The 20,640-nt window shown below is 42.9% G+C and overlaps 2 protein-coding genes across 3 annotated transcripts in view; one reads left to right on the forward strand and one right to left on the reverse strand.

The window, feature by feature from the left end:
• Window positions 1-3,231: 3,231 nt before the first annotated feature.
• LOC129833399 (brain protein I3-like) lies at window positions 3,232-11,005 on the forward strand. Its single transcript, XM_055897974.1, has 3 exons — window positions 3,232-3,850; window positions 4,262-4,379; window positions 8,194-11,005. Exons 1-3 carry the CDS (start codon window positions 3,685-3,687, stop codon window positions 8,324-8,326), a joined length of 417 nt encoding a protein of 138 aa, XP_055753949.1. The 5' UTR covers window positions 3,232-3,684; the 3' UTR covers window positions 8,327-11,005.
• Window positions 11,006-12,501: 1,496 nt separating this feature from the next.
• LOC129833398 (brain-specific angiogenesis inhibitor 1-associated protein 2-like protein 1) overlaps window positions 12,502-20,640 on the reverse strand; it is a gene marked incomplete at its 5' end in the record, with an annotated part of 76,029 nt that continues 67,890 nt past the window's right edge. For both annotated transcript variants that reach the window (XM_055897973.1, XM_055897972.1), the window contains 2 exon segments: window positions 12,502-13,886; window positions 18,032-18,075. In XM_055897973.1, the coding sequence (XP_055753948.1) occupies window positions 13,814-13,886; window positions 18,032-18,075 (117 nt within the window).

Here is a 20,640-nt window from a genome sequence, read left to right on the forward strand (position 1 = left end):
TCATAAGCATTATAATATGAGCTGTATGCCTAACATTACATTTGGTCATACCGCATGTAATAATTGTTGTGCAGAAGTAGATTTAGGTGAGATAAACCAATATTGTTGTGTGGGTCTAATTTAGTACAAAGTTTGAATAATAGCCTAATTTTCATACATTTTCCAATACAATTAGAGCGAAGTTCTTGTTACAGCACAGCGCTGGAGGTTTATATTTTGATGGATTGCCACTTTAAGAAGCGCTGGGTGCGTTTGAGTGGTAAGGCTAAGGCAGTGGTCAACCTTTTACATTTACATTTAAGTCATTTAGCAGACGCTCTTATCCAGAGCGACTTACAAGTACATACATTCATACTTTTTTTTTTTTGTACTGGCCCCCCGTGGGAATCGAACCCACAACCCTGGCGTTGCAAGCGCCATGCTCTACCAACTGAGCCACACGGGACCTTTTCTAAGTCAAGATCACCTTCTGAGTCAAAATGCATGCCGAGATCTACCGCTCTGATTGTTTATTAACATGACTTAAAAAATGTAAGCCTATGCAACATTAACCAATTAAAAACAGTACTGTAGCAATGAGGCTGTGCGGTAAGCTATAGGACCAATACATTATCACCGCACACTGGCTTTGCTTGAATTTACCTGCCAATGCATTGTTGTTCTGGACATTTAAAAAATATATATATTTCAAAATGTGAGGTAGTGTATATGATCCCACCGGTAATAGATCCATTGTTGTATTACTTGTGAGGCACAGCTGAGTGAGCATGGATTTAAACAATTTGCTTTTTATTTTACTGTGCTGATGGTGCCTGCATCTGATGGTCAGTCTCAGCGGAGGGAGAGAGCAGCAGACTGAGGGTCCGTCTCAGCAGAGGGAGAGAGCAGCAGACTGATGGTGAGTCTCAGCGGAGGGAGAGAGCAGCAGACTGAGGGACAGTCTCAGCAGAGGGAGAGAGCAGCAGACTGAGGGTCCGTCTCAGCGGAGGGAGAGAGCAGCAGACTGAGGGTCTGTCTCAGCGGAGGGAGAGAGCAGCAGACTGAGGGATAGTCTCAGCAGAGGGAGAGAGCAGCAGACTGAGGGACAGTCTCAGCGGAGGGAGAGAGCAGCAGACTGAGGGTCCGTCTCAGCGGAGGGAGAGAGCAGCAGACTGAGGGTCCGTCTCAGCAGAGGGAGAGAGCAGCAGACTGAGGGTCAGTCTCAGCAGAGGGAGAGAGCAGCAGACTGAGGGTCCGTCTCAGCGGAGGGAGAGAGCAGCAGACTGAGGGTCAGTCTCAGCAGAGGGAGAGAGCAGCAGACTGAGGGTCAGTCTCAGCGGAGGGAGAGAGCAGCAGACTGAGGGTCCGTCTCAGCGGAGGGAGAGAGCAGCAGACTGAGGGTCCGTCTCAGCAGAGGGAGAGAGCAGCAGACTGAGGGTCAGTCTCAGCAGAGGGAGAGAGCAGCAGACTGAGGGTCCGTCTCAGCGGAGGGAGAGAGCAGCAGACTGAGGGTCCGTCTCAGCGGACGGAGAGAGCAGCAGACTGAGGGTCCGTCTCAGCGGAGGGAGAGAGCAGCAGACTGAGGGTCCGTCTCAGCGGAGGGAGAGAGCAGCAGACTGAGGGTCCGTCTCTCAACACCCCTCGGCTCTCCCTTTCCTCCACTGACCAAAAAGAGACACTGTTTTCCAGCTGATGGCGAAACTCGAATCGCACCACAATATTTCTGCCTCATGCACAAATGCATGTTGTTACTCCTATGAACAGAGAAAGTGAAATATTCCTTGATATTAAAAAAGACCCAAGCCGCTAATAATAATAAAAAAACAACCCAAGCCTATAGATACACTTTCCCACTCACTCATTACTGCTGCACTGCTTGTTGTAGCGCAGAGTGGAAATAGGAAGAACGCGCATTTTATGGGTTATAAAAGTGTTGAATACAAAGTGTTGCCAGTGCTGAGTAAGAACTTAAACTCACTCATAAAAACAGCAGCTCTTTGCTGTATTCGTTGACAGTCTCTCTATAGTCATAATTTGAAACGTTTTGAAATCTCACAGTATCAATTTTGCCGTAGCTTTAAGAAAATAGGATCACAAGGCTTTATCGTTGGGTTTTTTACAGAAATGTTTGGCGATCGACTAGAAATGCCTTGGAGATCGACAAGTCGATCGCGATCGACTGGTTGGTGACCACTGGGCTCAGTCAACCGACTATAGACGAAAGTCGAGGAGTGAAGTCTGTGGAAGTGCATCTGCGAAAGCCGAAAGTTGGACACTAATCTGGTTTTCCAACAGCAAGGCTCAGATCAACATGGCAGTGTTGCCATTATTTAAAAAAGGTTTTCTTTATAATGTTGAAATAAACATGTATCTAACCCCCATAGCACACACTCATCAACTGAAATCATAATATAATATTATGTGTGTATATTGTACAGTCAATTAGTGAGAGAGAACCTCAAATATCACATTTATTTGTATACTGTAAAACCTAAATTACACACAGCCTCAAATAGCCACCTGTCCCTTTTAATAGCCAGCAGGGCAACTTAACACATTAGAGCAAATAAATACCAGGTCTAAATGAATTGCTTACTAGTTTACCATTCATTTTTTGAGGTGTAATGTTTGATTTGTTACATTAACTAAATGAATTACATTAACTAAATCAGTAAGGACTCTCGCCTTGTGGCGAAAGTAAGAACTGACGAAAAAGCACAGTCAAAGATGATAATTATTCTGTCAAGGAAATGTTTTTAAATTTTATTTTTTAAATAGAGGCAATTTAAGACAAAAGAAACGTGACAAAGTGTGTCAATTATAACATAGGATATTAAGATTGATTAAAATGCTGGAAGTGAATGCTGGAATTAAACAATTAACTATGCAAATATGCAAAAGCAGTGTGCCTAGCTCAAATAAGCACCTGTTGTGTTCAGTAATTTAAGCAAGTAAACACCCGGGCTATTAATTTAAGTTTTATGGTATATCACCTGTACACACAACTTGTTAAATAAGTTCCTGTTTCAGTCATGTCTTTGAACATGTTTGCATGGGTAAAGAAAACAACATCCAAATGGTTGGTTGACCTATGCAGGCGATGGTTGCAGGATGAAGTTGGTTAAGAACAACTGCAAAAACTTGCAGTCAAAACTTCATAGGCACAAGTCAGACAATTTGTATACCCAGAATGCAACAGACTTTGGTCACCGACTTGACAAATGTGATCCGCTCGAACGCGCCCCCTTTCTCCGCACATAGGCGTTCCGGAGCGCATCACATGATTTGAGTCTTGTGACAATCCAGACAGAAAGGGAAAACGAGTTCCGAGTTTACAACTGTTTTTTTGTGTGCTCTAGAGTGATTGGAGAGGTTCTTTTGACAAAAAATGGCATAATGAGGTGATAAGATGGCGATATTTTAGACATTTCCCTCTTTAAAAAAAAAAAAGCATCCTCCCTTTAGACTGAACAGTCCGCGAGTGTTTCGGGTGGTACAGTCAGGGACAAAGTTGGCACATGGAGAGAGGCGATAACTTCAATTTTTTTCGCGTCGTATTTTCTTAGTTTTTTTTTTTTTACCAATCCGTGCCTGCGAAAGTCGTATGACTCGAGGCAACACCGATTAAGTAAATCAAATTTGTGTGGGAAGAAGAGGGCCAGCCAAGGCAAAGAAAGAGAAAGATAACTTGAGGACGCAACAGATATGGACAGCAAACCTCTTCTCCAAGACCGTCCTCCCGCTTATGCTAACGTCGTCCCGGGGGCGTATGAATATGGCCAGCAGCACAATTATGGAGCTATCCCCGCCCCAACCCCTGCACCCCCGGGCTTTCAACAGCCGCCGCCATATCAGTACCCCACTGGCCCAGGCAAGTAGATCACATTGTAGGGTTGTTACCTAACGTCCAAAGCTAGCTCCTGAACTATGACGTCGTTACGCGCCGATGTGCAAATGCTGGAACAGCCATAACGTGACTTTTTTTATTTTAGGTTGTATGAACTTGCTGATATTTATAGAGTAGCCTACACACTGTAGACTGTAATACCAATACAAATTTGAGTGGATGCTTATATTTGTCATGTTTCACACATGTACAAGTGTGTATTAGAGTAGTCTATGCTCTACAGGGTACTGGGTTCGTTATTTTACTAGTGACAAATACTGTATATTCCCTTACCTCTCTTGACTGACTGAAACGGAAACTGACTCATGACTTCCCCTTGTAGTTCAGACCTAACCTAATTCAACCTCAAACTCCTCTCCCCTTGTCCTACCACAGGGTTCCAAGAAGGCCCCAGTACACAGATGGGCCCAGCCATAGCCCAGCAGCCCTACCCTGGCACATACACCATCATCCAGCCCTCCGTGGTGGTGGTGGGGGGCTGCCCAGCCTGCAGGTGAGACACCAGCCCCAAACAACACCCGCATAGTGGGGAAGCATACTGTATGTTTGAAGGGGGCACAGAATTCAGTACAACACTATGTATCTATGGAGGGGGGAACTGTTACGATTTCTGGCAGCCTTCAATTCAGTCTTATTGTTTTATTATATTTTAGTAAAGTAACCTTTGACTGCTCAGTTCAAATTTTATTGGTCACATACACATATTTAACATATGTTATTGTGGGTGTAGCGAAATGCTTGCGTTCCTAGCTACAACAATGCAGTAGTAGCTAACAATTCACAACATTACACACATCTCAAAGTAAAATAATGTAATTAAGAAATATATAACTATCAGGACGAGTTGATTGACATCACAGGATGCACAGCATATGATGTCACCAGGTCATGTTATGGTCTATCTTTGTGAGGGGAAAACATAGAAAGCTGCTGTTTTCACATATGTTGACATTGGGGTGATGCTGGAGATGACGAATGAGTTTGCAAAGTGTTGAAATGTTCCATTAAGCTGTTGTTGGCACAGAGCTGAACTCTCTGAAAGCCACAGGGGGAGTAATACTATAACAAGCACGTAACTACGGTGATTTAGAAAGAAGAGCATTGTTGGAAACCTTGAGATGAACTACAGTTGAAGGGGAACCAGATTTGTAGTCGGTGCATTTGACAAATACAATTTGATTTGATTTGGGAGAAGGTGTAGGGGTCTGCCGAACCAAGACGAGTCAGTAGGCTAATGTGCCGTCAGGGAAAGCCTTTTCAGTGTCAATCAATAGTGTTCCTGTGGTGAACACGTGGTTTCCATGTGTCAAATGACGGGTGTCTTCTGCTCCATCTGTGTCTAAAGGTGTTCCACAGCATAGCTACATGTGAGCGTCACGATAACAGTATTACACACACGCTGCACTGTGGCCAGGCAGGCAGGCAGGCCTAGTACACGCTGCACTGTGGCCAGGCAGGCAGGCCTAGTACACGCTGCACTGTGGCCAGGCAGGCAGGCAGGCCTAGTACACGCTGCACTGTGGCCAGGCAGACAGGCAGGCCTAGTACACGCTGCACTGTGGCCAGGCAGACAGGCAGGCCTAGTACACGCTGCACTGTGGCCAGGCAGGCAGGCAGGCCTAGTACACGCTGCACTGTGGCCAGGCAGGCAGGCCTAGTACAAGCTGCACTGTGGCCAGGCAGGCAGGCCTAGTACAAGCTGCACTGTGGCCAGGCAGGCAGGCAGGCCTAGTACACGCTGCACTGTGGCCAGGCAGGCAGGCCTAGTACACGCTGCACTGTGGCCAGGCAGGCAGGCCTAGTACACGCTGCACTGTGGCCAGGCAGGCAGGCCTAGTACACGCTGCACTGTGGCCAGGCAGGCAGGCCTAGTACACGCTGCACTGTGGCCAGGCAGGCAGGCCTAGTACACGCTGCACTGTGGCCAGGCAGGCAGGCCTAGTACACGCTAAAGCTGCTGCTGTAGGGGAAAGTTTCATTTCGAGAGTGACCTCAGTGGTTTCAATTTGTGTGATGCAACATCCTCAGTGTCCGCTGCTTGGAACACAGACGTGTGACAGGAGAGAGGAAGTTGATTGACTGTACATTATGTATGATGCTCTTGAAGGTCAAACGTTATCATGAGTCAACGTGGTCTTGTATGAAAAATGGTCAGGGTCGTGTTCTGTAGGTCATACAATGGAAAACGTTTGTCCTAATAAACATTTAAATGTTTTGCAATGGAAAAGGAGTGTTTCTTATTGGACAAGTCAAGGTAGTCCGTTCCTCTGTGTCTGTTTTATTCCGTTTGGTGCCTAATGAACATGACACAGCAGCTGTAGTGTCTGTCTTGTGTTGATTTTGTAAAAACATGAGACTTTACACCAGTGTTTGGTGTAAATACAGACTTTTGTTTTCACTTCTGAGGCCTGGACCACAAAGTCAAATAATAGAGCCTGATTTCTAGGAGTGTTAGATTAAGAGTAGAGGGAGACGGCTTGTTTTAGTTTGTCACCACTAGATTGAGAGTAGAGGGAGACGGCTTGTTTTAGTTTGTCACCACTAGATTGACAGTAGAGGGAGACGGCTTGTTTTAGTTTGTCACCACTAGATTGAGAGTAGAGGGAGACGGCTTGTTTTAGTTTGTCACCACTAGATTGACAGTAGAGGGAGACGGTTTGTTTTAGTTTGTCACCACTAGATTGACAGTAGAGGGAGACGGCTTGTTTTAGTTTGTCACCACTAGATTGAGAGTAGAGGGAGACGGCTTGTTTTAGTTTGTCACCACTAGATTGACAGTAGAGGGAGACGGTTTGTTTTAGTTTGTCACCACTAGATTGAGAGTAGAGGGAGACGGCTTGTTTTAGTTTGTCACCACTAGATTGACAGTAGAGGGAGACGGTTTGTTTTAGTTTGTCACCACTAGATTGACAGTAGAGGGAGACGGCTTGTTTTAGTTTGTCACCACTATTTGCATTGCCAGGTTCACTAAAGGGTTCTAGTCCAGTTTGTGCCCTTGACACACTCCGATACCCAGCTGATAAGCAGTGGCGGTGTAAACACACCCATGACATGTACATGGCGCAGGGCAGGTGCAGGCAACACACACACACACACACACACACACACACACACACACACACACACACACACACACACACACACACACACACACACACACACACACACACACACACACACACACACACACACACAGCAGGCAAAACGTCAAAGTCCACACTACATTTGCGCTCCACCTGTTGTTGCTCACATGTTTTTGCTGTCCACCATTTCTTTTAGAAAAGGTTCTAACTAGAGGAAGTACAGCTACAACTGGAAGCTACCTTTTTTCGTAGCAGGTTAGGAGACTAAAGTTAAGGTTAGGGAAAGGGTTAGGGCTAGCTAAAATGCTCTCCTAACCTGCTGTAAAAAGTAGCTTCTGGTTGCTGCACTCCCTCTAGTCACAACGCTTATTGAAATACAGTGTTTATGTCTGTCACAAGAAGCCCTTCTGATTTTAACCCACCATGATGCGATTGTGATGGGCTAGGAGGTGTATAGTGTAATCACTACAGCTCAACATCTACACATATTTGGGTCTATACAATGTAGATTTCATCTAAGGGGAGTTGACGGATGCTTTGGACGTGATGCTAGTCAGCCAACATGTGGAGTCATAAGACCAGACAGTAGTTCCTGCTAGCTGTTAAGCCCTGCAGCTCTGTTCCTTCTAGTAGCCACTCTGGTCAGGGGAACCCCCAGTTAACTCTGTCCATGTGATTCCCCAGGTCACACAGTGAAACCACAATGTGCCTTCAGACCACATAACAGTGTTGTGATTATGATCACGGCTCATACATCTAATAGCACTGCATCTCCAACACGGTTACCATGGGAACCTAGACAGCCCAGAGTCACAATGACTGCTACAAAGTATAAGCTACTTGTTATTCTCTCTCATTATTAGTTATTTGCCCTGTGGCGACTTGACACAACAACAACGGAATGGTTCAATCTCTACACCAATAGGGGCTCCTTTCCCTGCTCTTGGTTTTTGGGAGGTGGATGCATTGACAAGAGCTTTCTCAGTCCTAAAAAATGCTTTCTGGGGTGTATGGGGAATTTAGTTGCTAATTGACGAGTTAAATTTATTTTGCTTGAATATTGTTACATATATGATCATTTTGAAATAACTTTTTATCTCCTAAAACCACACATCCTTACTTATAGGCAAACATGGTTTTGCTCAGGTGGCCCCTTTTTTGATGGAGAGCATCACCAGAGTCCAACATTCTGTCTCTTTAATGTGTGTCTTCATCTTTTGTCAGAGTGGGCGTGCTGGAGGATGACTTCACCTGTCTGGGGATCATGTGTGCCGTCTTCTTCTTCCCCCTGGGGATCCTCTTCTGCCTGGCACTGCGCCAGAGGAGATGTCCCAACTGTGGCGCCACCTTCGGGTAGAAGGACCAACCTGTAGCTCGTCCTCTCACAGCCCAGCTGGATCTTATAACTTTGTTGTTTATAATTATTACACACTGAGGATGCCAGGTATTTTCTATACAACGATTAAGTAGTCGCCACAATGAACTTATAGCCAGCCATTAATTCTGCTAATATGATAGAGGTGCATGTGAAAACCTACATTTGCACATGGTAGAATATACTTTGGTAGTATTATCTAGTGAAGAAGCCTGATCTTTATCTACTGCTGGTGCCTTTATTACGCTATAGAGCAGAAAACAGACAGGGGCCATATTCCACAAAGCGGATCAGAAAAGATCCTAGGATCCTGGTTTAAGACAAAACAAGCTCCCAGCTCAGAGGAGGTTTTAGGATGATAAGTTACTGCTCAGACAAACTCTGAGCCAGGAGAAAAATCAACTCCTAAAAGTTTCTCCGTTGGTAATCACGACAGTTTGAGGTACCGCGAAAGAAGGATAGTGATGATGCTCATTGACATTGTTGCAAATGATGAGGAAGAACCAATCCCGACGAGGCACTGACAGCTGTATAGCACGCTTCAGACAACGGCGGTGAATGTTGCAATGGTAAAACGTTTATCTTCTGCCTGACACCATAACTTTGTCTACTTTTCATTTAGCCTAATATGTAGGTTTGCATATCTTTAGAATAATGTGAATGCCATATTGCACTGAATCATACAGTTTGACAGTTAAAATATGAACGTTATATCAGCACACTTCTGTTCAACAAATCTAAATAGCTTTGGCACACTAGGCATCGAGTCACTTGCCGATAATGTTGCATAAAGCATTTAAAAAAGGTCTAATTTTACCGAACACAATCAGTTAATATAGGCTGTAGATGCTTTGTTGCCATAGGCACGGCCACGGGCTTTTTTTAACGTGGTATTGCGCTCCAAAGGGATAACTTTAAATGACATGATGTAGGTTCATGAAATAGTTGAAAGAGAACTGTGTGGTTGTTTATTAGCCCAGTGGTTGTAAGTATGTAGGCACAGGCTGTCATGTGAATGAAGGTACAAGGTGTACATTATTATGGGTTGATCGTATAGAAATATCAAACATTCTTTCAACTCCAAAGCAACTGCCTGTCTATGGCGCAGGAACCACTGCCTTTTTCTATTACCAAGACAGCTGTTGGTAACTCTTCACTGGTTAGGACAGCTCATGAGGTCTCCTAAATATCTCTTGACTAGGTGGGGGACTGTTATGACTAAAGAAGCTTCCTGCATAGCTTTTATTTTGACCCTTAAGAGTAGGAGTAAAATGTCGTCTCATAGCACTTACCACCAAATTTTTTACTCTGAGGTGCTTTGTGGATACGGCCCCAGGGCGCATATTCAAAAAGTGCATCCGAGTAGGAGTGCTAGGAGATCTAGGATCAGGTCCTCCCTGTCATTATAAACCTTGTGCATTATGATTTAAAAACCAAACTGATCCTAGATTGGCAATCCTACTCTGATGCTCTTTGTGATATAGGCCCAGAAAGGGATTGCGATCATTATGTGGCTCAAGACGTGGATCAATAACAAATCATTTACTTGATAGAATTCCTTTGTTTTGTCATGTTCAATCAAACGGAGGCACAAGTAGATTTTGTGCTCAATGTTAAATTCCAACTGGGAATTGTTCAGTTCTGCCACTCCTGAAGCGCCTTCTGTTTCATGTAGTCACAATTTTAGGATGAATGTATTTTTTAAAGAAGACTCATTATGTTGGGAAGTGGTTCGTCACTGTACAGGTATATGACTATAAGGAAATGACCCATCGAGCGAGAGCCGCTTTAAGCAACCCTTTTGAACCTCTGTTTTGAAGCCTGTGAGAATGCTGCCCCCCACTCAGTCTGGGCCAGTGTCGCAGAGAATATCTTTCCCCAGCTTGACTCTGGCTGGGGGAGGGTTTTAAACGTAACACTGAGACATCAACTGTCCCTAACCGAGACATTGAACATTTGTCATTGAGCTGTTGTCTGTTCTGGTTTCTTTTTATTCTGGGGCCATGTCATATTTTCATGGGTATGATTCTGATTTGATTGCTTTTATATAGGTCTGCAGACCTCAGCGTTTCTTATTGGACAAGACCAGGTAGTCTCTCCCTGTTTCAGTCCATTTTCTACCGTTTGCTGCCTAATGAACAGGGGTCTCTGTTCCAATATCCTTTAATGTCACTATAGCATACCACTTAGAACGTACATTTTTATTGGGCATGCATTCTAAGTAGTGTGGAAATTCCGACATAGGGTGAAGCGCCCTACACAGGCTCTGCAGGAGTTCACCCGGGTCAAGTAGGGCACCACGTCTTTGACCTACAACCAAGCAGACTCAGCCAAGGGAGGAAAAGCATGCAGCGAGTTTTTGCATAATACAAGCAGGTTGACGTGTGTAATCTCTGAATAATGTGTAGCCATCTTAGTATTATTCTCAGTGATAACTCAGCCTCCTGCGATCCTCCCAACAATAGACAATCAACCGAGAATGTCTCTGTACCCACTACCACCAGTAGTGTATTGTTACTGTCCATGTCATGTAATAAAATGGGGTCATATATTGGGGGGTGTATTTTACATGGATCTGCTTTGAAACACTACGCACTCCATCATGATTGAGGTCCTTATTTTTTATAAAAGAGTTATTGTAAATAAAGAAACATGAGTGCAGTACATGTCTCGGCTGATCTTTTAAAACTTTTCCTGGCCCGTATTCATAAAGCGTCTCAAAGTAGGAGTGCTGATCTAGGATCAGGTCCCTCTTTCCATATAATCATATTAATTATGGTCTAAAAAGCTCAACTGATTCTAGATCAGTGCCCCATCACTTTGTAGAAGACAACCCTGTTCCTGTTCAATTCGACCCCAGTTGTAACTAACCGGATTCACTTTTTCAACCAGTTAATTATTAGAATCAGCCGACATCCAGAGTTGAACATGAATGTGATCTCTGCGAACATCAGGGAAATTGCCTTTAAAAGGTGTATTAACAGTGTGTCTTGGATTGAAACCCGGCCTTTCTAGTCATAAAGTAACTATGTTATATATTATTGGTTCTAACATTTATAATTCACCAATAATTTATCATGACAAAGAGTTGAAATAACGAGAAGACAAGCAATAAAATATACTGGACAAAAATATAAATGCAACATGCAACAATTTCTAAGATTTGACTGAGTTACAGTTCATATGAGGAAATCAGTCAATTTAAATACATTCTTTAGGCCCTAATCTACGGATTTCACATGACTGGGAATACAGATACTTTTAAAAAGGTAGGGGCGTGGATCAGAAAACCAGTCAGTATCTGGTGTGACTAGCATTTGTCTCATGCAGCGCAACACATCTCCTTCACATAGAGTTGATCGGGTTGTTGATTGTGGCCTGTGGAATGTTGTCCCACTCCTCTTCAGTGGCTGGATACTGGCGGCAACTGGAACACACTGTCGTACATGTCGATCCAAGTTCTAAACATGCTCAATGGGTGACATGTCTGGTGAGTATGCAGGCCATGGAAGAACCGGAACATCATCTTCCAGGAATTGTGTAGAGAACCTTGCAACATGGGGCTGTGCATTATGCTGAAACATGAGGTGATGGCGGCGGATGAATGGCACGACAATGGGCTTTGGGATTTCATCATGATATCTGTGCATTACAATTGCCATCGATAAAATGTAATTGTGTTCATTGTCCGTAGCTTATGCCTGCCCAAATCATAACCCCACCGCCACCATGGGACACTCTATTCACAACATTGACATCAGCAAACGACTCACCTACACGATGCCTTTACACGTGGTCTGCGGTTGTGAGGCTGGTTGGGCGTACTGACAAATTCAAAAAAATTATGTTGGAGGTGGCTTATGGTAGAGAAATTGACATGATTTTATCTGGAAACAGTTCCGGTGGACATTCCTGCAGTCAGCATGCCAATTGCACACTCCCTCAAAACTTCAGACATCTGTAGCATTGTGTTGTGGCAAAACTCCACATTTTAAAGTGGTCTTTTATTGTCCCCAGCACAAGGTGCACCTGTGTAATGATCATGCTGTTAAATCAACTTCTTGATATGCCAGGTCAGGTGAATGGATTATTTTGGCAAAAGAGAAATGCTCACTAACAGGGATGTACATTTATTTCTCCACAAAATTTGAGAGAAGTACGTTTTTTATGCGTATGGAACATTTCCAGCATCTTTTATTTCAGCTCATGAAACATGGGACCAACACTTTACATGCTGCGTACATGTTTGTTCAGTGTATATTTGTTTATTTTCATACAGCAACGTTCCAAACTCAGGGAGTAGGCAAGGCAGACCAAAGAAAAATTATAAAATTAGCCACTAGGTTGAAAATGCCTTAATTGAAGCATGAAGATAACTGCAAAATGGCTGCACGGTCTATGGGAAGTTATGAGTTCCATTTAAGCATGTCCTTTTAAAAATGTATGTCCACAGCACTACTGGCTCATATTCATTAGGAAACGTAATGGAAAACCTTTTAAAACAGTTGAACATTTCTTATCAAACAATAAGAAACATCCCCTCAAAGGTTTCAGTCTGCTTTCTTCCATTTGGTGCCTAATGAACATGACCCGGGCTACTTGAATAACAGAGACCGGTGAGAGACCTTTCACAGAATGATTACTGTTGGTATATAGAGTTAAGGTAAACACGTCTCACATCTTCCACTAGTAACAGCAGCACTGTATGAACACTTAACTGTAAAACCAATCAGCAAGATGACAATGACACACTCAACCAATCAAATTCGTTGTACACTTCTTGGAAGGAGTTGAGGGGAAGAAACGATGTGTGCGCTTCCCTTGAATGAGTATAGTTACATTCGACAGTCGCCAGCTGTTGGTCTTTAGTAATGATAGCAACAATGCAATTTTACATATCATATTGGAGATACATCAACAATAACAAGAGCAACACTACCATAAGGACCTCCGTAAATTGTGATGCATACGGCCCATATTGCATACATTCATTTATCTACTGCCCTATGGCAACGAAAAATCTTTGACGAGTGATTGAACAAGCAAAAGAAAATTGTCATAAATACATTCTGATATTTCAACGGCCCAATCTCAGGCTTTCCTCGACTCCTTTTCGCACACGCCCAGCGAGAACGCATGTAGTATGTCGCCACTCATCATCGCCGACAAAAATAGGTCTAGAAAATCTATATATGTGCATCTGTTTACATAAATAAATCCCACCTTCTCAGGGAGAGCGTTTGCAGCAGTAGGGCAACTGTGTATCAGACAATGTCATTTCTAATGGCATCTGTAGTAGTGAAATGACTGGATGTTCAGCACAGCAGCCCACAGTGTCAAGTTGTCCTGTCCACTAGTGTCCGGCCCTGGGTCCATCCGCCTGGAGGAGGAGGGGGGAGAGCATGGGGTGATGCCCAGCTGGAGGTGCCGCTCCTGTGTAGAGGTGGACAGGAGGGTGGGTCTGGAGGTTTAGATGACTGGGCCTGAGCGGTCATTGGTGACTGTGGGACGTAGCTTGACTGCGGTGAACGGGTTCCCTCCCCTAAGGAGACAGAGACTGGTTAATGCTGGTGTGATGATTTTATGACACTTGGGCCCTATTTGAACAAACCTAACACAATGGTAAATCTTAGCACTGGCTAAGATACAGCGTTACAGCTTCGGGGTGTGTCAAAAATACTTTTGCTATTTTCACAACCGGAATTATTGGAGCAGTAGGTGGCAGTGGAACAAACAGGCTGGGTCAATCAGAACATGCTCCATGGCTAAATATGTGTTGCTTCAAGTTGTGTATTTATGGTCTTTTATGTATTATGTTGTCATCAACTCCAATTGGAATGTTAGTCTGTTATAGCCTAGTTCCTTAAATAGCCTGCCCCATATTTGCTAAATGTATTGAACATGTTTGCAGTCCACATTGTTCTAGTTGCATTGCTTCAATATGGAAAAACATGGTTAAACATAGGCTGTAGCATTCACACTGATATAGGGGCCTACTGATATAGGGGCCTACTGATATAGGGGCCTACTGATATAGGGGCCTACTGATATAGGGGCCTACTGATATAGGGGCCTACTGATATAGGGGCCTACTGATATAGGGGCCTACTGATATAGGGGCCTACTGATATAGGGGCCTACTGATATAGGGGCCTACTGATATAGGGGCCTACTGATATAGGGGCCTACTGATATAGGGGCCTACTGTTAATTGCAGTCTGGACATGGACATACCAAACGTAGACAATAAGCAAGATTCAATTCACCAGGCTATTGATAAGGCCTAAAAAGACAGTGTATAAAATGAAACAATTTGTTATAATAGATGTAAAGTCCCCTGTTTTGGGGACCTGAGTGGTTCTGGTACCGGTTCCAACCGACATCTTATAAATGGATATGTAGACACCATAGATTACAACCGACATCTTATAAATGGATATGTAGACACCATAGATTACAACCGACATCTTATAAATGGATATGTAGACACCATAGATTACAATCGACATCTTATAAATGGATATGTAGACACCATAGATTACAACCGACATCTTATAAATGGATATGTAGACACCATAGATTACAACCGACATCTTATAAATGGATATGTAGACACCATAGATTACAACCGACATCTTATAAATGGATATGTAGACACCATAGATTACAACCGACATCTTATAAATGGATATGTAGACACCATAGATTACAATCGACATCTTATAAATGGATATGTAGACACCATAGATTACAACCGACATCTTATAAATGGATATGTAGACACCATAGATTACAACCGACATCTTATAAATGGATATGTAGACACCATAGATTACAACCGACATCTTATAAATGGATATGTAGACACCATAGATTACAACCGACATCTTATAAATGGATATGTAGACACCATAGATTACAACCGACATCTTATAAATGGATATGTAGACACCATAGATTACAACCGACATCTTATAAATGGATATGTAGACACCATAGATTACAACCGACATCTTATAAATGGATATGTAGACACCATAGATTACAACCGACATCTTATAAATGGATATGTAGACACCATAGATTGAAATGGCTTGCAATGATTGGTAGCCTTGATTCTAATGGACACAGGGGTATGTCTCTTATGCCTGTGTGAAGCAGGATGTGAAATCTGACACCACTTGAAGCTGGGATGTCCCTCCTACCATTTCATTCGCTCTTCCAACTGTCCAACTCCTGGCTGAACCCTACATCACAGCCACTAACAACACATATGCCTGGACTCCTTACACCGTAATGCAGCGGGAGAAGTAGTTTTGTCGCTGTAGCACATTCAGAGATCGATTTATAGCCAGTAATTTCAAACAATTAATAGAGTTCAAACAAAAACACTTTCTGTTTGTCATAAATGGACTATGTTAATATTAGATGAAAGGCAAGTTCCTAACAAGTTCAGGAAGCCAAGCTAGAGTGCTGTGAGACGTTTACATCGATGGGGGCAGACGTTTTGATCAATAGAGACCTTTAGAAAATATGCACATTTTCTCTAACATTAAATATACAAATATGTATTTTACAGTTATAAGGAAATCTTATAGTTAGTCATTTATACATTGATTATACTATATTTAGAAAGCATATAAGTCATTTCAAGCCTTTTCTATACCGTTTTGTTGAATATGAAATACATCACATTTCATATTTGTATCATATTTTGTGTCCTGAGAAGTGACCTCACCTCAGCAATTTATAACTACATTTACCAGAAAGGGGAGATTTGAACCTTTCTTGGAGTCTGCAGTATTACTAGTTATTGTTTATGGCCCTCATGCTAAATAATTACTTCTGGGGATTACGTAGATTACATTTTTGATTACATTACAGCCTGAATCTTTTTAATATGTTTGTTTTAGAATCAAATTAAACAAAAAAATAGTTGTTTTTTAAACAAAAAACATTATTTCTAAATAATATTGAGTCAGAAACATATCACAAATCGCTTATCTCGTTCCATGGCACTGTTTGCACACGTAGGCCTAAATATCTTTACGCATAACATTCGCACGTCTATACAAAATATTAGGCTCCTGTCAACCGTATCGTTGCCTATGTGCGAGGCAGATAAAAAAAAAGATCTGCCGTTGATATGGCATTATAGGACGACTAAATAGTTTGGAGAGTGTCTTTGGTAATCGCACAAGGGGGCGCTCTTTGAAACTGTGGATGGATAGCCTTCTGAACAAGCGAAATGCAGGTATGTGAATTGTGAATAATGAAAAAGCACGAGGGGACAAAAATGTCAAAGCACTCTCAGTAGACCATTTAAAACCACTTTATTCATAGGCTACTTTTGGATAATAGCCAGGATAAAAAGACACACCTATGTGATGCTGGTATACCAGCGTTGATTAAGGGGAGGGGACGCTATGCTTGGTTTTTAATCAAATTAAAGCAATCATTTTTTTATGTTTCTAAATACGAGATTCACCGGCACAAAAGGCACATCTCTCCTTCCATGGGCTCTGTGTGTCATGGTTGGATAGGCTGTGCTTCCACTCTGTCATGGTTGGATAGGCTGTGCTTCCACTCTGTCATGGTTGGATAGGCTGTGCTTCCACTCTGTCATGGTTGGATAGGCTGTGTTTCCACTCTGTGTGTCATGGTTAGATAGGCTGAGGGCTTCCACTCTGTCATGGTTGGATAGGCTGAGGGCTTCCACTCTGTCATGGTTGGATAGGCTGTGCTTCCACTCTGTGTGTCATGGTTGGTTAGGCTGTGCTTCCACTCTGTGTCATGGTTGGATAGGCTGTGCTTCCACTCTGTGTCATGGTTGGATAGGCTGTGCTTCCACTCTGTGTGTCATGGTTGGATAGGCTGTGCTTCCCCTCTCAAAATCCCTGCCATTATCATCTGCATTACTGTTAAGACCTGCTTTTTGTGCGTCTTAAAACCTCCCATTAGCGCTGCATGAAAATGGTCACTTTTGCACTTGTTTTTAAGGACACACCTCTAAAATTGTAACCCCTCCCACTTCAGTGCAAGGGAGCTGATGATAGACAGGTAAATTTCTGAACTTGGCGTAAGGGCTGGAAAATGCCAGTGTACCTGTTTTTACATGACGAAATTGCAAATTAACGTGCATTTGACACTTGCGCCTCCTTAGCGCCAGCCCAAAATAGAACCCTTGCACTCTGTATGTGGACTGCACTGTGGGTAGAGTGTATGACTGACTATATGAAAGAAAGAATAGAACCCTTGCACTCTGTATGTGGACTGCACTGTGGGTAGAGTGTATGACTGACTATATGAAAGAAAGAATAGAACCCTTGCACTCTGTATGTGGACTGCACTGTGGGTAGAGTGTATGACTGACTATATGAAAGGAAGACTAGAACCCTTGCACTCTGTATGTGGACTGCACTGTGGGTAGAGTGTATGACTGACTATATGAAAGAAAGAATAGAACCCTTGCACTCTGTATGTGGACTGCACTGTGGGTAGAGTGTATGACTGACTATATGAAAGAAAGAATAGAACCCTTGCACTCTGTATGTGGACTGCACTGTGGGTAGAGTGTATGACTGACTATATGAAAGGAAGATTGCGTGTCCACACATGTTATTGTGAGTTTAAGATACATGTGTTAATATTATCTTCATAATCCATATGACATGATGCATGACTTACCCGAGGAAAAGAGGCGTCTTTCCAAACCCATTCAGTTGGGTTCCCTGTAAACAAACCCAAGAGACATCATCAGACCAGATATACTGTAAGTCACAAGACCCATTCACTCTCCATGATGGAGTCCAACCCAACAATGATTCATTTACATGTACAAATATAATTTCCATACCAAATGTACAACATTTTTGGGACTTTTTGCATCTGTTGCCCATGGAGACCACACCACAGACTGCCCCTCCTCAGACAGGTTTGGTAGGGCAGACTGGTGAGTGTTGTGACTGTGACAAACAGAGATGAGCTGGGTTCAAATGCTATTTCAAATCTTTCAAATACTTTGAGTGATTGCTTGAGTCTGCCTGGAGTGACAAATGGCGTGGTTTGCAACTAGACTATTGAGACTGTTCTGTTGGTTCCATTGCAACAGGTTCTCTCAATAGATAGTACCCAGGTCTGAACCCAGGTCTGCTGAGAGGAGAATGCTTCATCACCTCAGAACACTGACACTGGAAAATGACTCTTCTGGAAGGGACAGTGCATTCCAGAAAGAAAAATCCATATAAACCTCTCCCTCATTATGCCAGTGAAAAGTCAAGGCATGTTGAGGTGAAGCAATCTTCCTGAACTTGTTACATTTAGATTGAACCTTACGGTCAAACAATCAAACAAACAAACTAGAATCAATAGTGAAATTATGATTTGACCCTATATGCAGTTTCCCAACGGGATGCACATTTTAGTTTTTGCCCTACTCAACTCATCATCACACCTTTGATTAGAATCAGGTGTGTTAGTGCTAGGGCAAAAACAAAATGTCCACCCCTTTGGGTCCCCAGGACCAGGATGGGGAAACACTGTCCTATTGTACTGTGTAGAGATGGGTGGGTTGACTCTTAACCTGCAATCCCTGTAGTTATATCGGCGGGGCGGGCGGGTTGAGGGTCATTAAATATTGGGTGGGTTGAATAAAGAGAAAACAATGCATTAAAAATCCAGAAATGTATCATTTTTGTAGAATTCTGAGACCAAAGGGACAATGTCAGAGTTTAATTCAATAAGAGAAATGCTGTGAAAGAACAGTAGGACAGAACAGTAGTCTAATGTTTGGGAAAGATGTGTGATGATTGTGAGGTCACAATTGCATATCAAGGGAACTGTACTGTTCAAGATGGGTTAAATGGAATTGTAGTATAACTGAAATCTGGACACTGAGTGTAGGTCTATAACCTCTCACATAGCTTTAATATTCACTCCTATAGAATTAAGCATTTCTTGCAGTGAAATGATACAGCAAATGTACATTTTGACTGGGGAACAGCAGTGGAGAAATATCATTGATTTCTTTCAGCATCTTGAGATAACGAATGCGTGGTTAGGGACCGTGTGTAAAGGTGCTATTTTATTCAGCATCATAAAAGCGGATAGTATTTCAACCACATAAAATATGCACCCAAGCTGAACTGAAATCTTATTTAAAAAAATATGTTGGGTCTTTATAACAGCTTTTAATTTCCTTAAACTGGAGTTATTACATTTTTTCCCCCGGTCCCTAAATGTCTTTGCTTTGCAAGAGAAGCAACTTTACCCATGTCAACTAGATTGAAGCCTTCATTCTATTTACATTTACATTACATTTAAGTCATTTAGCAGACGCTCTTATCCAGAGCGACTTACAAATTGGAAAGTTCATACATATTCATCCTGGTCCCCCCGTGGGGAATGAACCCACAACCCTGGCGTTGCAAGCGCCATGCTCTACCAACTACCAACTGAGCCACACGGGATTCTATCAATTTATGACATTATTCTGGTGAGCAAGGGTTTATTTAGTCTTCTAGGGCAACAACTACTGACAGAAGAGAAGCTGCATGTATTTAATTATAGACAAGTTGACTAACAAATAGCCTACTAAAATGTCTGAAATTACAAGCAGAAACATAGGCCTATTCAAAAAGGCCAGTCAAAAAATTGTTCCTCGCATTTTCTATATTTGCGGGTTAGGATTGAGTGTGGGCCTCTTTTCACTTTATCACATATAGTCAGGCGATTGCGGATGGGTTACTAGCAATTTCGGGTGGGTGCTGGTAAACAAACTGCTGACCCACTCATCACTGGTAGTCTCTCACAGCTGTAGTGCTGGGTTGCCACCACTAGAGGACAGCATTGAGCCTACAGAACAGCATTAGCCCTAGAGAGGGGTAGGCAGACAGATGTAGCCAGACACACATTGACCTTAGTGACTGCTGTCCTAACATCCTCTTGACATCCTGGACAGATGTGTAGTTTTAATCCTAGTCCTAATCAGACTGAGTGCAGGGTGTCAACACACACACACACACACACACACACACACACACACACACACACACACACACACACACACACACGTAATTTCTCTCTTGATACTTTCTGATACATTCCTTTAGTACCTCTGCTCTCGCTACGTCAGTCTCTTTTCTCTTTCTGTGTCTTTAAATCGGTTTCTCTGTATTCATCTGCCTCACTTTCTACACAAAGGGCAGAACCAGCAAGGGAGCATTCCTGTGTAACCCCCAGCCCTCCCTCTATCCCACCCTCCTCTCCTTCTAATTACCTCTCCTCATTCGCTCCCT

Source organism: Salvelinus fontinalis, chromosome 34 (assembly GCF_029448725.1).
Source record: "Salvelinus fontinalis isolate EN_2023a chromosome 34, ASM2944872v1, whole genome shotgun sequence".
In the NCBI taxonomy this organism is placed as follows: domain Eukaryota; kingdom Metazoa; phylum Chordata; class Actinopteri; order Salmoniformes; family Salmonidae; genus Salvelinus; species Salvelinus fontinalis.

Excerpts from the sequence above, each read along its gene's own strand:
- LOC129833399 (XM_055897974.1), top strand. The coding sequence starts at position 3,685 with ATGGACAGCAAACCTCTTCTCCAAGACCGTCCTCCCGCTTATGCTAAC. Across the intron at positions 3,851-4,261 it reads TCAGTACCCCACTGGCCCAG|GGTTCCAAGAAGGCCCCAGT; the intron begins GCAAGTAGATCA and ends GTCCTACCACAG. Across the intron at positions 4,380-8,193 it reads GGGGGCTGCCCAGCCTGCAG|AGTGGGCGTGCTGGAGGATG; the intron begins GTGAGACACCAG and ends ATCTTTTGTCAG.